The sequence below is a fragment of the Pseudorasbora parva genome, chromosome 2, assembly GCF_024679245.1.
Source record: "Pseudorasbora parva isolate DD20220531a chromosome 2, ASM2467924v1, whole genome shotgun sequence".
In the NCBI taxonomy this organism is placed as follows: domain Eukaryota; kingdom Metazoa; phylum Chordata; class Actinopteri; order Cypriniformes; family Gobionidae; genus Pseudorasbora; species Pseudorasbora parva.
The window spans coordinates 39,171,781-39,188,204 of NC_090173.1; the positions used below are offsets into that span (position 1 = coordinate 39,171,781).

At 38.0% G+C, this 16,424-nt stretch overlaps 1 protein-coding gene across 1 annotated transcript in view; it reads right to left on the reverse strand.

The window, feature by feature from the left end:
- Positions 1-1,026: 1,026 nt before the first annotated feature.
- Positions 1,027-16,424, reverse strand: part of rnf216 (ring finger protein 216) — a 35,677-nt gene continuing 20,279 nt past the window's right edge. Inside the window, exons 14-17 of the mRNA XM_067419887.1 lie at positions 6,474-6,571; positions 3,344-3,566; positions 1,653-1,728; positions 1,027-1,569 (exon numbers count right to left, since the gene is read on the reverse strand). Of these exons, the coding sequence (XP_067275988.1) occupies positions 1,277-1,569; positions 1,653-1,728; positions 3,344-3,566; positions 6,474-6,571 (690 nt within the window). The 3' untranslated portion in view covers positions 1,027-1,276. The remainder of the gene's footprint in view (positions 1,570-1,652; positions 1,729-3,343; positions 3,567-6,473; positions 6,572-16,424) is intronic.

Sequence of the window (16,424 nt, forward strand, 5' to 3'; positions counted from 1 at the left end):
ACAGGCATTATGGACCTGGGCGCTAAATTATTGAGCAGGTCTATTATATAAGCCAAAAGCAACAGTTCCTGAATAATTTTGTGAGATGATCAGTGTCTGATTAGCACGTCAACAGGGATAGTGCCTGTAAAAAGTTGAGGAACAATCAGCAGATTTCTGCAACAAGCTGAATGTTCATTTATTAAATGTATTGACTAATCTGACTTGTATAAAACTCCTTCATTTGGAAGTGACCATGGATCATTACACAATTGACAATAGACGTTCTTTGCCTATGACATTTCGCCAAAGTTTGGCTAAGGTGACCACTCCTTAAGATCATGTTTACATCAGTATTCTTTTTTGCAGAATACTGCTGATTTCTCTTCAGCATCAGCGGGCTTGCTGATGTTCAGCTTTTTTCCACCCATGTATGAACATGGTAAGCATGTAATTATAATCAAGTGTATAAAAATAACTCAACAAATCTACATTCAAAAACATCCAACAGAGAGTGTGTTAAGCTCACAGTTTGAATGTGTCAGAACAAAGACATTGGAATATTTCTCACCATGACAAACATCTGCAGTTCTTCTATGTATTTGTCTTTGTGATACAAATCAGATAAGAAGTTAAATTTGACATTTTTCAGGATTCTTTGATAAAACATTTATTTGAAATATAAATCTTTTTTATAAATGTCCTTGCTGTCACTTGTGACTACTTTTATTCAGCTAGGATGCATTAAATTAATTGTTTATTTAAAAAAAAATTGACCCAAAACATTTGAATGGTAATGTAAACTTTAGTAGCAAACAATTAGTACGTTTGATTTATAGATCGGAAATGGCAATAACAGCCAAAATATAAGCATAATCTAGGCATTTACAGGAGTAAAAGATGTTAAATAAGACAAACCCTGGATTTTTTTTTTTCTTAACTGGTTTGTTGAATGCACTGAATTCCACAGTGAATCGCAGCCAAACGCAAATATATTTGTAATTTTAGAAAGTGGGCCATATTGACTGATTTTGCAAACAAACAATGTTTAAATTTCAAATTTGTTTTATTCAACTGAAAACTAACAGGCGTTCATATTATTCACTCTGTATGTTGTTCAAAAAATGACTTTCAACAAAGAAGCCAACAGGCACCCTTTAAACTCTTCAGAAAAATCAGTTTGGATCTGGTTACAAAATACGTAGAAAAAAACGGCGAGGGCTAACAGTTAAGACACAGAAGCTTAGAATTTTTTTTTTTTAGTAGTTCGAACGTGGCTCTCTGTACCATGGTGTCCTCAAAGATGTCTGAAGAAGCGATGCGGTGGTCCATAGTGCATAGGCATATTGAAGTCAAAGTTCAGGTTACGTGGGTTGTAATTTACTGGAGGGAGGTTGGGCAACGGGGGCACGTAGGGGGCTGGAATGGGCTGAAGGAAAAGACGCTGCTGTGGCCCGGGCAGCATGACCTGGGGGATGAGCAGAGGGGCGCGTACGGCCTGAGGAGCTGCGTTGGGGACCTGCATTGTGACCCGAGGGCGCTTCGCTGGGATGGGCTCGGGGGGAGGACCCACTCGCTTCCCTGTGTTTTCTTTGGGAGACATTACAGGATATCATTAGACAGGACTACGGTTTAGGTAGCCGAACAAACTTGTCCAGTTGAGGAACACTTACCTGACTGATTGGTCGTCTTATTTAACTCCGCTTCACCTTCTTTTTGAATCTCCTGAATGATTCGCTCGTCGTCTTGCTGTGGATTGAAAAAGACGCAGAAAATGAGCAGTGCAGAAGAAATACAAAAGTAGAGAAAACAAAAAAGCCTTTCAAAAAGGCACAGTAATCAGGCTCTCTGGTTACGGTTCAATCATGTGAAAAGACCAGCAAACCCCGCCAGAAACAATCCCAAGCCAATGTCCGCGTCAGACCACAGCCGTGGCTAAAAAGGGACATCAGATGAACTTGGGAGGAGTCCACTTCATCGCTCAAACACAAAACAACAAGTTCACCAGTCAGCCTGGTGTATGGTGCCAGGTGATTAGGCATGGCTCTGAATGGAGGGGTAATTGCAGCCCCCGGGCTGTCAGCAGGACGGCACCCTGACTGCGCTCTTCACACAAAAACAGGATTCAAATGCCTTAACCGGATAATTAGTGCATCTCCTGGATCAACCGGAAAAGGATTTCTCAATTATTCTAACTGCTTAGGGTATTTGCCTGAAAAATGACAATTCCATCGTCATCTACTCATCCTCACATCGTTCAAAACCCTCACTTTATTGTTCCCGTGGACATCTAGCAGAATTTGACACACAACATATTTTTATACATGTTTAAAATTAAGTTAACTGTTAAAAAACTTCAGTAAATGCATGATTTTTGCAGTTTAGTAAATGCATGAGTCGACAATTAATTGCGTTAGATACTGTGAATAAACCAGGGTGTAAAAAAATCTGGACATTTTATTAGGTAACTGTTTTATTAAGTAATTAATTTAAATTAATTAAAAATAATAATAATTTTGAGCAAAATAATGGTAAAAAAGGATATGACAAGATGATGTCAAACTCTTGTATAATATTTGTGCCATTTATCAATCTTCTATGAATGCAGTAAAACAACCTTTTATGGTTAATAAATGGGAACATTTTCAGCATTATCAATAATGAATGAGCAATTGGTAGTTATCATAGTAGAGTGCTAAAGATGCAGAAACAATACGGCGAATGCTTGACGGTTGACTCTGGTAGCTACAGTATTCATTCGGTAACACTTCTAATCCATCAACATGTATGAGAACAAACATGCTTCACTGACGTACTTCTCATATGTATTGTTTACATACTGTTTACAAAGCTGACACAAAGCCATTACACCATATATGAGCTGATGTATATTCTAGGACCGCATTGAAACTCTTACAATGAATATCCTTGCAATGCATCACATTTAGGGGATTATTTAAAAAAATATTGCAATTAAAATGTAAATGTTTTACAATGTCTATTTAAAGCTTTTATCTGTTAATTTTAAATCAAATTGAAGTCAAAATAAAAACAAAAAATAAATAATATTCATTTAAATTGAGAAATTAACTGCTACAATCACATCACAAAATAAGGCTCAAAAAGGAGGAACAGGAAATACCTCAAACAACAGGATTATTTACCCAAGTGTAAATACCTTCTGGGTTGAGAACAAAGGGCCTGAAGAAGCTTTACAGGAGAACTAAACCTGTTGTAAACCGAGATGTATAGAAAGTAAAGGTGTTTGCTGTTTTAAAAGGATGATCTCACGCTAACGCTGATCATGAAAGGAGCCTTTCTCGGCAAAAAAAGTGGATGCTGAAGTGTAAAGTGTGATATTTACCGTGGGGTCCGTCCACAGCGAGCACTTCTTGCAGTGCCGGCAGGGTGCGCCGGGCGAGCGAGCGTGCTGGCAGAAGTGGTTGTAGCCGTTAATAGGCTCTCGGCAGAGGTAGCACATGAAGGCGCCGCAGCGACACGACATTCGGTTGCAGCCCTCTGACTTCACCAGACCTGTGGCACACTTGTGGCACTTCCTGACACGGGCAGCGGTCATCTTTTCCTCACTGGCCATAAAACAAATGACATTTGTGTTTAGGTTTATATGTAAGCTCGGTTTCAAAATATAATGCTTGGTCTAAAGCGCAACAACGTAACTTTAAATTCTAAATACCATAATGCAGTGCTATAAGCTTAGTAAAAAAAAAAACACACATATACATATATACATATAGTTTCTTCTGCTCATCAAGCCTTTATTTATTTGATCAAAAATACAAAAAAAAGTAATATTGTGATATATTATTACAATTTAAAATAATTGATTTTCAATGTATTATACTTTAAACGATCGTTTATTTCTGTGATGCAAAGCTGAATTTTCAGCATCATTCCTCCAGTTTTCAGTGTCACGTGATCCTTTAGAAATCATTCTAATATGATGATTAATTTTCAAAGTTGGAAACAGTTCTGCTGCTTAATATTTTTTTCATAACCTGTGATACTTTTTTATAATACTTTGGTGAATAAAAAGTTAAAAAAAGAAGAAAAAAAAGAAGCAACTGTTTTAAAAGTAGAAATCTTTTGTAACAATATACACTACTGCTCAGTAATTTGGGGTCAGTCATTTATTTATTTTTATAAATCAATAATTTTATTCAGCAAGGAAGTGTTAAATTGATAAAAAATTATAGTAAAGGAGATTTATATTATTTGAAAATATGTTTTTATTTTGAATAAATGCAGTTCTTTTGAACCTTTTATTTCTTCAAATATATTAGGCAGCAGAACCGTTTCCAAAACTCATAATAAATCAGAATATTAGAATGATTTCTGAAGGATCATGTGACAGACTGGATGTCACATGTGACACTGAAGACTGGGGTAACAATCCTGAAAATGTATATATTTTTGTATATATATATATATATATATATATATATACACACATATATATATATATATATATATATATATATATATATATATATATATATATATATATATATATATATATATATATATATATATATATACACACATATATATATATATATATATATATATATATATATATATATATATATATATATATATATATATATATATATATATATATATATAAAATATTTTGTACCCATATTTCAAGAGTTGATAAAAAAAAAATGTTTTGTTTAAAAGAAGAGGGTCAGCTCTTTATTTTAAAATATTGCATGCTCAGATATTAATTCAATAAAATATTCTATGAGCTATAAATTTTTTTGTGAAAATTGTCAAAAACCCTGGCGGTGGCTGGCAAATTTTTTAAAAACTCTGGCAGGGAAAGAGTTAAGAGATATCAGTAAAACTTTACAAAAATATCCCATTAGTTAACGCATTACATTGAGTAATAACAATGAGCAATACATTTGCTATTTAAATTATTATTAAAAATAAAAATAATATAATAATAATGGAGTCTCACACAACATATATGTATATTGTCACACAAAAAAATATGTATATTGATGACGTGTGATCAGTAATACATACTTGCTAATAACTAATGATTATATTATTCACATTATTTACTTGAAAGGAGGTAAATCAAATCCAAAATAAGTTTTTATTTTACATAATGTCTGTATGTATTGTGTATGATTATACTGTATACATAAATACACACTCATTCATGTATATATTTAAGAACATTTTCCATGTATCTACTGTATATCTATTTATATAATATTTTATATATAAATATAAAGAAATTCTTAAATAAAATACATGCATGTGTGTATTTATATCTACATTTTAATTGTACAACACACATTTTTATTTTGGATGTGATTAATGAATTTGACAGAACTAAACTGACTAAGAAGTTGCCAGCCACCGCTAGCTTTTTGATAATTTTCACAAAAATGTCATAGCCCCCAGAATATTTAGTTGTATGAATATTTGAGCATGCAATTTACCAAAAGAAAAAAACAAACAAACCGTTTTATTCTAGTTTTAGGCATTCTTTGTTTTTTAAATAATACACTTGAATGTGGGTAAGTTTTATGAAAAAAGCATCATTTTGAAGAATAACATGAGAAAATAGCGTTTTACAACATGCTACTGCAATGCTTTTCTCACTTGTTTCTACTCTTTCATTTTGTTGTTGTTGTCTGTTTTGAAGCAGAGATTCAGAAGATGCGTAATAGCACCCCCTACTGTATAACAGTCAATATGGCAGGGAAAGAGTTAACCAATATTTTCATTTTGTAATGCTTTTTAGAGTACCACACCATTATCTTGCCAAGATGCTAAAATCAAACTCTATTGCGTGCTTGACATGAACAGCTCTATTTGTATCCCTGCCTATGAGGAGCATTAAAAACAGGCTTAATGTGTTCATGCGTTAGGATGCTGCCTTAGTAGAAAGGTGCTGTCCACTAGACAGCTTACCAATAAGAGAGAATCTCACTGCATCATATCAATGTGAAAACACAATTAACCATTGTGACACCAAATGTAATTCATTTTCTCAGGTAGGGTCTTTTTCCTGTCTCTAAAAATGTAGGCAAAAGAAAAGGTTCAGGATAAACAGGATACACAGTCTTTGATCCATGTGTGTGAACCATCCAATGACAGGAAGGAAACCAAGCAATCACATCCTGTCCAGTTTAGAGACCGACCAACAGTGATAGGCTGCCTCAGTTTACACAGACACTCGCACTCCAGCACACTTCCTCATGAATGCCTGCTGTGCACAGGGGCAGCTCTGGAAGATGTGTATTTGCAAACATAACACTCAGGGGAATCTATCAAATACAGCTAGTGTTTTAGTGTGCCATGAGAAAGGCCTGGGGAAACGACGGCTGACTCAGCATCAGGCTAATGCTAATGATCTCCCAGGTGGTTCGCTACAGTACTGAGCACCTTCAATAGTCTATGGATGCATTATTAACAAGCTTGCTTCTTTATGCTAAGAGCTTTCAGGCACTTACAAGGCCACCCGCAGCCGGATCTCATCCCTCTCCATCACCTGCTCGCAGGTCTTTCCCGCATGCTCCTTCCACACCACATGGCACTTCCTGCAACTCTCCTGAGGAAGGGGACACAAACAAGCATCTGTGTTATTGATCACAATTGAAATGCAGATTGGAACGAGAAACACCTGGACTACACTTCATTCATCCAGTGGGAAAAAGGGTAACTTTTCTGTTGCTCAGTCACCTCTGTTTGTGCATACGGAAGGAACCAGTGTTCCCTGCATTGTTCCAGAGGTGCATATTGCTTCCTAGTCCTGCATAATATGCTCAAATTTTGGGTATGATCATTCTGAAAGTAATTCCAATGTCAATACAATGTATTGTACAACCAGTGTTACTGTACACGAACATAACAGCACATACGCCGAATAGAAAATATACAGGTTTAAGTGCTTTTCTAAGGCCGTTTACACCTGGTGTTATGATGTTTTGGTCAATCTGATCACTAGTGGACGGCGCTAAATACAGGTGTAAACGGGGTCTAAAATGTTTTGTCCCACTTCCAGAGATAGTCAAAAATGCACAGACCGGATTGCTTTCACAGTGTAAACACTCAGAATGTCGAATGTGTTTGAATAGCCGCAAAAGACTTCTCTCCGCCTATACTGACCTAATGTGTAAATAGTGTGGGAAGTGCGCTAGCCAGACTTTGGTTGAGGACCCAAGTTTGGTTTGAAGACAAAAAAATAATTTACCAAGCACAATGTTCTTCTCTCACCATTCCCGATTTGTAAAACACACTCGGCGTGTTCGGAAACGAAAGATGATGCTCTCCGTATTTTTGTTTTCTCCGGTCGTGTTCATATGTAAATTGGGTTCCTTCAGAGGTGGACAGTAACGAAGTACATTAAGTACTGTACTTAAGTACACCTTTTGAGTATCTGTACTTTACTTGAGTATTATTGTTTTCTGGAAACTTATGACTTTAACTTCACTAAATTTGACACACAAATATTGTACTTTTTACTCCACTACATTTCTATCAATGTCCTCAAAGTCAAGCTTCGTTTCTGTAGCAGCTCTGAAAGTCAGTGGATGATTTTTATCTTCTTTAAAAGGTGTTTGGGTTTTTGCAGAATGCCTTTTAGGAATTACTCTTGTAGGGTCACGGGAAGTTCAATGATTTCACAGCATTTTCTGAACATTGATTTATAGTTTATAGCAAAAAGGAAGAAGACGGATGTCAAAATGTTCATTTTGGCGAGTAACCGCATAAACAAAGATGATTATGTCTTAAGTGAAGGTAAACAGCTGGGAGAATATCAGTTCATACAATATCAGTGTATCAGTGTATAGGATCCGTGCATTCTGCCTTAAACTTAGAGTAGCTTAGTAACTTTTATACAAGTATTTAAATGAGTTTAAGTTAGTCATGCTAGTATGTCAGATGGAGCATCACTGACTGGCTTAAACCATGATGGCAAAGTGTTCATTTAAACAACAATAATAAAATAATGTGTTGAAATAAAAAAGGAAATTTACTTTTGATACTTAGGTACTTTAAAAAACAAATACTTCTGTACTTTTACTTAAGTAAAAATCTGTTTTTACAACTTTCACTTGTAATGGAGTAATATTTGACCAGTAGTACGTTTACTTTTACTCAAGTAATGAAGTTGTGTACTTTGTCCACCTGTGGGTTCCTTGATATGGCACACATTCCCCTTTTAATGCAAGTCTATGGGATTTTCTGCCATTTGACTGTACACCAGGTGAAAAAAGTTGGTCTGTTGGCTTAAAAAACATCTCAACAGAATAAACAGTAAAGGATTAGTTAAATGTATAACTGTAACACTTAAGCCAGGTTAGGGGTTTGTTCACATCCCTAATCATAAGTATGCGCAAAGCAATAGCTTGCCTCAGTAAACTATTCAAATAAAGGAACATCCTGGGCCTAGAATATATGACTCTGAATATTAAAAGAAGCTATATAATTGTTAATTATAATAAGAATAAATTAAGGTAATCTAAACTTTAAATTAGAGACGTTTCTGTTCTTAACATGACAGAAAGCAGCTAGCTTAGACAGAGGGTGCACAGCTCCCTGCCCTCCACTTTGGATGTGATTCGTAATCTGTCTGGTTGCCTAGGAACAACATTTTCATCTGTTCCATTTTAGCCATGCCTGCCCACAATGCTATGCCTTTCAGCTGATGGCAAAGGACATCTGAGTGCAACATGCAGCTAAACCTTCAGAGCGTGAAGAACATGTAAACGCCTACACATTTCACAGGCACAGATCTGGCTATTACAAAACATTAGGATTTAGTGGACACATCTACAATTGCTATGGTTCATCACATTTGACAATCAAATATGGATTGCAGCTAAGTATAATAATTCCAAAGTAGCAGAGTTGCATGCATTTTTAAGATACTAGCTAGCTGAAGTTTAGTGAAATATTAGTTGTTTTTTGTGCAGCTGCTTTACAGGATCCAGCCCCTTCTCCTCAGTCTGTAAACCAACAAGAAAGAGATCCACTGATGGAGAAGCAGCACATGTGGCCACTATTCACTGAGAGCTGACTCTAATCCCATAACCCAGTGTTGCTGGGTAACAGCCCCATGGAAAATTCCATTAGCATAAATAATTAAAGATAAAGCTGAATATTAATGACAGTGACAGATGATAAATGACAACTTAGTGTGATGCAAAAGCCCTCGGAACAATTGCTCCTGGTCCCCAGGCATCATCTTAAGTGGGAAACATCTCTATATGACCAGCTACACTAGGCAAAGTGGCTTCCTCAGAAATGTATTTATGGAATCCAGCCTCAGGCTGTATGTTATAAAAACAAAACAAATCATCATTCATCAGTATTGCAGTGAAAAAGCTGAACCAGAAACTATAGTGAAAATGGTGAACGATGCAAACATCAGGCCAGACAATAGCCACGAGGTGTGAAGCATGATGAAGACATGTGACCTATAGTATTACAGTATTGTACTGCCCCCTAATGGAGCACAACAGCACAGCATGGGAGGGTCCACACCATTCAACAAATTATTTTTTAAAACACATTTAAGCCATGGTTTCTTTATTATTCAAATCAGTTTATGAGTTGATGATAAACAGCCATGTGAGACCACAATTATGCTTCTAGTTCAAAGGCTTCATGTACTATATCCATTTTAATTTGTGTGCAAATTCTTAGGTTTGGGTTTAAAATATATTTTAGTAAAATATATTTAAGTAACCACTGACCCATCAAAAAAGCAGCTATTTACAGAGCAAGAGACACTTCAACTGTGACTTCCCTTGTTTAAATAATAATAATAAAAATAATTTAAAAATCCAAGTAATTCTAAAAGTTTTACTTTCACAGAAGTTAGAGGCATCATATTTTAAATCTCCTGGATTATCTTCAACTATTGATTCAAGTGTTTTGTCACTGAATTGCATGTACACAGTTGACAGGAAGTGAATGCAACTTTCAGTTGATGTGACTATCACAGTCAGAGGTGTGAACACACACTGGTACCTTCGTTTATATATGCGACTAAAAATACAGCTGTGACATCACACTGACATCACTTTAAACAGTGCTTCCTGGTACAAAGTATACCTTGCAAGGCCAGGCTGACACTTCCTGATCAGCAGGGCGTGCACTCTCAGACAGAGGGCGGAGTCAGCCTCAGATTCACAGAGTTATGCAACGGCTCCTATCTGTGTTGGAAAACAGTGCAGATTCCTTCAAAGCAAGTGTGATTTAAAGTGTGATTTATGGAGTGCATGAGCAACCAAAGAAATGTAGTCCCATTAACATTATTCTTTCATGATTTCCATGACAGCCGTCATCTGACCCTTTTAGCAAAAATGACTGCAGAAATCAAAGAAAAAAAAAACGTTTTCTTGCAGGAACCTTCATCAGGCAGGCTAGTGTGCCATTAATCAGTACTAAATGCTGCACAGGGTGATGTCTAATGAGCAGAACAAAATTTGAAGATGTAATTTATCACAAAAATACTGTTGCAGATGAACCACAGGAACCTTTTACCCACACAGGATGCATGTAGCATTCGTCTGCGCCCGCATAAGGGTCTATTTTTGTGTGTAATAAAATAGATGATTGACATCTAGCACAGCGATGAAAGTACCACAACAAACTGGAAAAACAGCTTCGGCGACAAGAGGAAAACAGCTTTAACGGCAAGTCTTTATCTCAGAAAAACAAGCCTAGGGTAACAATTGTGGTCATGCTGCACATTCTTGTAACATAAATCTGAATCACCAAAACGCATAACCCTCCATTTCCTGTTAATCGTTGTGTGCATACCTCTTATTTAAGCTGAAACCTTACAACCCGAAACCACAGCTCTAGGAAGTCACGCTAGTTTTATCTTGGCTGAACATATTTTTGTGTAAACAGTCCATTCATCTGGTGGACTCAGCTTTCCTATCACACTCACATCCCCTCAGATGAGAAGCCACAGTCCATTTGGTTTAGGTCTAATTGACAATGCATCAAAATATTATTTGCTGCTTTCTTTGCAGTGGCTGAGTATTGTAACCAATATATGAAAGCACTTCCCAATCAGAAACATCTAAACTAGTCTATAGGCCTAGGAGTAAAATCTTGTTCTAATAAGCGAGATGTAACAAAACTAAAACACTTCTGTTATAATCAACCAGGTCTAGACAATTTCATTGATTACAATAGGAGAGTCCACAAGTGCAGTTTTGGAACAACATGAATGTGAGAAATATATGACAATTTTAAATCGCATTAACTATCCCTTTAAAAAGATTTTCTACAATTATTGTATACAGATATAGAGTGGGTGTTCTAAGCTATCAAATGATTGATATAGTAATTTAAATTATAATGGTACTGGCAAGATTGTTTTAATGAGTAGCTTAACCTTGCATGGTTATTTTTAAAGGGATAGTTCACATAAAAAATTAAAACGGTCATTAATTACTCACCCTCATGTTGTCCCAAACCCGTAAGACCCGCTATCTGACCTCTCCATAGACAGCTATCTAATTAACACTTAAGGTATTTAAAACAGGTTAAAGTCATCCATGTGACTCAAGTGGTTAAACCTTAATTTTATGAAGTGACAAAAATACTTTTTGTGTGCAAAAAACAAACAGAAATAAATTACTTTATTTAAAGCAGCACTTTTCAACCTTCATAATAAATTTTAAGACTCTTGTGATGATAAATCGACTAACAATAGGTTGAATGACACGTCTGCCATAGCCTGACGGGGTCTGTATCGTTTTTAATCGTACTTTTAAACTTCGGGTTTCGGGTAGTAACCCGAGAACAAAAAGAACTACAAAATTCGACTGCTTTACGGCATATACGTCACTTCCACCAACACACACACTTCCTTACATTCAGACGTGAGCACAACTTTGTTCGTCGGATAATATAGTCATGTCCGAAGCAGCACAGACACATAAGAAAGAAAAGGTTTTGTTGGAGGAAAGCAATAAGAAGAAACGAAAAAGTGATGGGATTAAAATGTGACCAGCGTTTGCTCGTCGGCGTGAGCTGAAGGAGGCGTGCCCGACCGATGCTGTCCTGCTTGTTACGGTGAGCTACCACTCAAACATTGAACTGAAGTATCATATAGATTCTGTAAAACGGTAACCAATAGACTACTATAATGACGCTGGCTTGTAAACGTGAGCATCGTGATTATTTGGCGTTTGAAAAAAATAAAACCCATGAAATTATATTCATATGACATGCTGAAACATATGCCACTGACTGTAACGTTACCTGGGATGAAGACATTTCACACGCGACGCCAGAAGAACTCTAACTCCTCTTGCAGTGTTCAGGGGAACTGTTAGTGCTGCACCGACCCGCGGGACGCTTTTATGAAGTTATTTGGCCCGCCCCGCACCACTGTATATATTTTTACAACCCGCCGCGCACCCGCGACCATTAAATAGACATACGGGGTCCGCGGGTTATGAGACGACCCGCGCATCACTAGTTCTGGGCTATCAGGGTTGTCATGTCAACAAATGCACGCGTGATGGCATCCCCTGTTGTAGGATTACAGAGCTTACGACAGTAGTTGAGGACATTATTTTTTCCAAACTGTAGGGGGACCCCGAGAGCAAAAGTAGCCAAGTGGGGCTTTAACATTTTTTTCAAGTCCAAGTCAGACTCTTATGGTGTTGAAGTAGTGTACACAGTGCAGTGCTTCCTAGTTCACGTGCCTGCTCACAATGGTTAGACAGCGTTCTGGAAGTGCTGCACTGATTTCATTAAAAAGATTTGTCTTCTCATTTGTGAAGAACCCTGCTTGCGCAGACAACACGCGTCAAGGTAAGGCTAAGCAGAGTTGTAGACAAACAGTCACTGAGCGCCGCAAACAAACAGCAGCCACCTTTTACAGTCCCTCCTGAACCAAAACAATGAGCTAAAGCTGCGTTCATAACCCTAATTACAAGATGGCAACTAGTGACATTCTACATAGCACTGTTCACGTCCTCCGTTTTGATGCATAAATGGAAATCCGAGCCCATCAATGCCGAAATTAATCTACAGCAGTCAGGTGCTACAAGTCAAGTCTTTGTAAGTCGCTTATGGTTATTATTATTGTCGTGAAAAGCTTTGCAGACTGTACTATTCACGTGGTGTAGGAGACATGTTTTTTTAAAATGCTCTGAAGTGAGGTTGGGATCATATGCTTTCAAAGCTAGCTTGCTATTGCTAGCCTCTCTAAAATTGTCTAACCTACCTTTAAATGAAGTGCAATAAAGATTGTGGCCAAAACTGGTACTGCAAGCACTTTTAAATTACTGTAAAGGTGTATCCCCTCTCGCCCTCCCCCTGACTCGAGGTTGCCAAATAGGCTGCAGGATCCAGCAAGAACGTTTGTAGCTGCAGCTGTGGTAACTAGAGCAGATCTGGCAACCCGGATGCCGAAACACTACTGACTTTGTGATTGGTAGATAGGTGGAGGGCGGAGCTTCAGGCCAAAACACAACATCAGCTGAGGGCTGCAACAACAACTTTTAAATGACAATAACCCTGCCGGACTACTGTTGTCAGTGGTATAAGTATTTGAAATAAACATGATTTCTTAATGTCCAGTGACATTTTATTATTAATTGAAATACATTTCTTACATACAGCTCCTTTTAAGGTAGTACTGTAGTAAATGTATAGCCTGACAAGCCAGACCCACATCAAGGGCTCAATCCGAGGGGCGGGATAAACAGTTGTCTTTCAGACTCCCTCTGCACGCGATAGGATAGCGCTACAACCAACCAGAGCAACGAAGGTGAAACGGAGCTCGTTGATAGATTAAACATTCGCCGTATCCGGTCGGCTTAACTCCGAACACATCTTCCCTTTTTAAGAATGACTTCAGTGCAGTTCTTTGTTCTTTTCTCAGAGAAAAGCTTAACTCCAAGTCTTCCAGAGTCGCAGTGAAAGCTGATTTGAAAGGCCGCCGTTTGCCAGTTTCTGTGTTTACTAGAAGCACGCAAACGCAACTCAGCTGTCGTCATTATGGCCCCGCCCACCCCCTCTATACACGATGTGTTTGGCCCGACCAGAGTTTGGCGTTTACAGCTCAGAAGGGTATTGAGAGTTCCTAGACGACACTCACGGGCAGTTTAGATTTGCTGCAGCTAGGGTGCGTCTAGATTTCTAGGCTAGTAAATTTATGTTTTTATTTCAGAAAAATAAAATAAAATGTTAAAAAGTAACATCCCTTTAATGGGCTTGTCGCAGTTGGCTGCAGGACAGTGAGTTTGCTTCCAAATTCGGGACACATTGTCATGTGAAATGATGCATTTAGTGTTTACAATAAGATGAGGATCATTACCATGTAATTATGTATCATATACACAATGAAAGCATTTTATTGTAAACTCTAATAATCTAAAATGGCAATATCAAAGGAAATATATAATATTTGGACTTCTGTCATAATCATGCAGCTACCAAACCTATTCCATGTGCGGCTAGTTCTCCACAGTAAAACAGCATAGTTCAGAGTACGAACTGTTGCAACATCTGTTGAGGCACTGTGAATAAGCTCAGTGCTTCTCTTCTCAACAAGCGTGCAGCAGCAGCAGACCTTATAAGGCAGAAGAGGAGATTTGCTGAGCATCTGATTGGGGGGCTGCTGGTTCTGGAGAAGCACAGGCCTGAATGAGCCTCAGGGACAGAGCGACACACCCACAGCGTGTGCTAACACACACAACCATCCCTCAGCCACAGCTACATATAAAGCTAGAACACAAAAGTGTTTTTAATGAAACGCTCAAGATTTGAGGGTTTGGCTCATGATATGTACTGTGAGGCAAACACAGCTCCCTATAAATTCAACTACGATTGAGTATGCAGCATGTCTGAACTGGATCTGTTCAAAGGAATGCAATCCAGAGCAAACTATACACTCACCTAAAGGATTATTAGGAAGGAACATCATACTTATACTGTGTTTGACCCCCTTTCGCCTTCAGAACTGCCTTAATTCTACGTGGCATTGATTCAACAAGGTGCTGAAAGCTACTTCAGAAATGTTGGCACATATTGTTAGCATCTTGCAGTTGATGAAGATTTGTGGGATGCACATCCAGGGCACGAAGCTTCTGTTCCACCACATCCCAAAGATGGGTTGAGATCTGGTGACTGTGGGGGCCATTTTAGTACAGTTAATTCATTGTCATGTTCAAGAAACCAATTTGAAATGATTTAAGCTTTATGACATGGTGCATTATCCTGCTGGAAGTAGCCATCAGAGGATGGGTACATGGTGGTCATAAAGGGATGGACATAGTCAGAAACAATACTCAAGTAGGCCGTGGCATTTAAACGATGCCCAATTGGCACTAAGAGGCCTAAAGTGTGCCAAGAAAACATCCCCCACACAATTACACCACCACCAGCAGCCTGTATAGTGGTAACAAGGCATGATGGGACCATGTTCTTATTCTGTTTACACCAAATTCTGACTCTACCATCTGAATGTTTCAACAGAAATCGAGACTCATCAGACCAGGCAACATTTTTCCAGTCTTCAACTGTCCAGTTTTGGTGAGCTTGTGCAAATTGTAGCCTTTTTTCCCTAGTTGTAGTGGAGATGAGTGGTACCCAGTGGGGTCTTCTGCTGTTGTAGCCCATCCGCCTCAAGGTTGTGCGTGTTGTGGCTTCACAAATGCTTTGCTGCATACCTTGGTTGTAACGAGTGGTTATTTCAGTCAAAGTTGCTCTTCTATCAGCTTGAATCAGTCGGCCCATTCTCCTCTGACCTCTAGCATCAAGAAGGCATTTTCGCCCACAGGACTGCTGCATACTGGATGTTTTCCCTTTTCACACCATTCTTTGTAAATCCTAGAAATGGTTGCATGTGAAAATCCCAGTAACTGAGCAGATTGTGAAATACTCAGTCTGAGAATCTGCTTATCTGGCACCAACTACCATGCCACGCTCAAAATTGCTTAAATCACCTTTATTTCCCATTCTGACACAATTTGGAGTTCAGGAGATTGTCTTGACCAGGACCACACTTGACATAAAAAAATACTAAATGTATATAATGAGTGAGTATATGATGAATCCATTTCCAAACAGTGTTGTCGTCTTATCCTGAATCTCTACAGTACACCTATAATAAGTGTTTATATTCTGACTACAGGTATTTTATTCTGGTTCGGGCAGCAGCGCTGTGGAGGAGCACAGTCCCTGTGAGACTCGCCATAGACACAAACAGAGAGAAGTAGAACCGGCTATGATGTTCTTCCAGAAGAAGCATGCCGTTCTGTTTATTAAGCGAGAGTGCCAAAAGTTACGGATTCCTATTGCTCCCAGTATCGACCGGACTGCAAATGTAATACTGATCTTGTACAAAAGTCCAATAGACAAGATGATATTAAAGGAACTGTATGTAAGAAATGTATTGCAATTAATTATAAAATGACCCG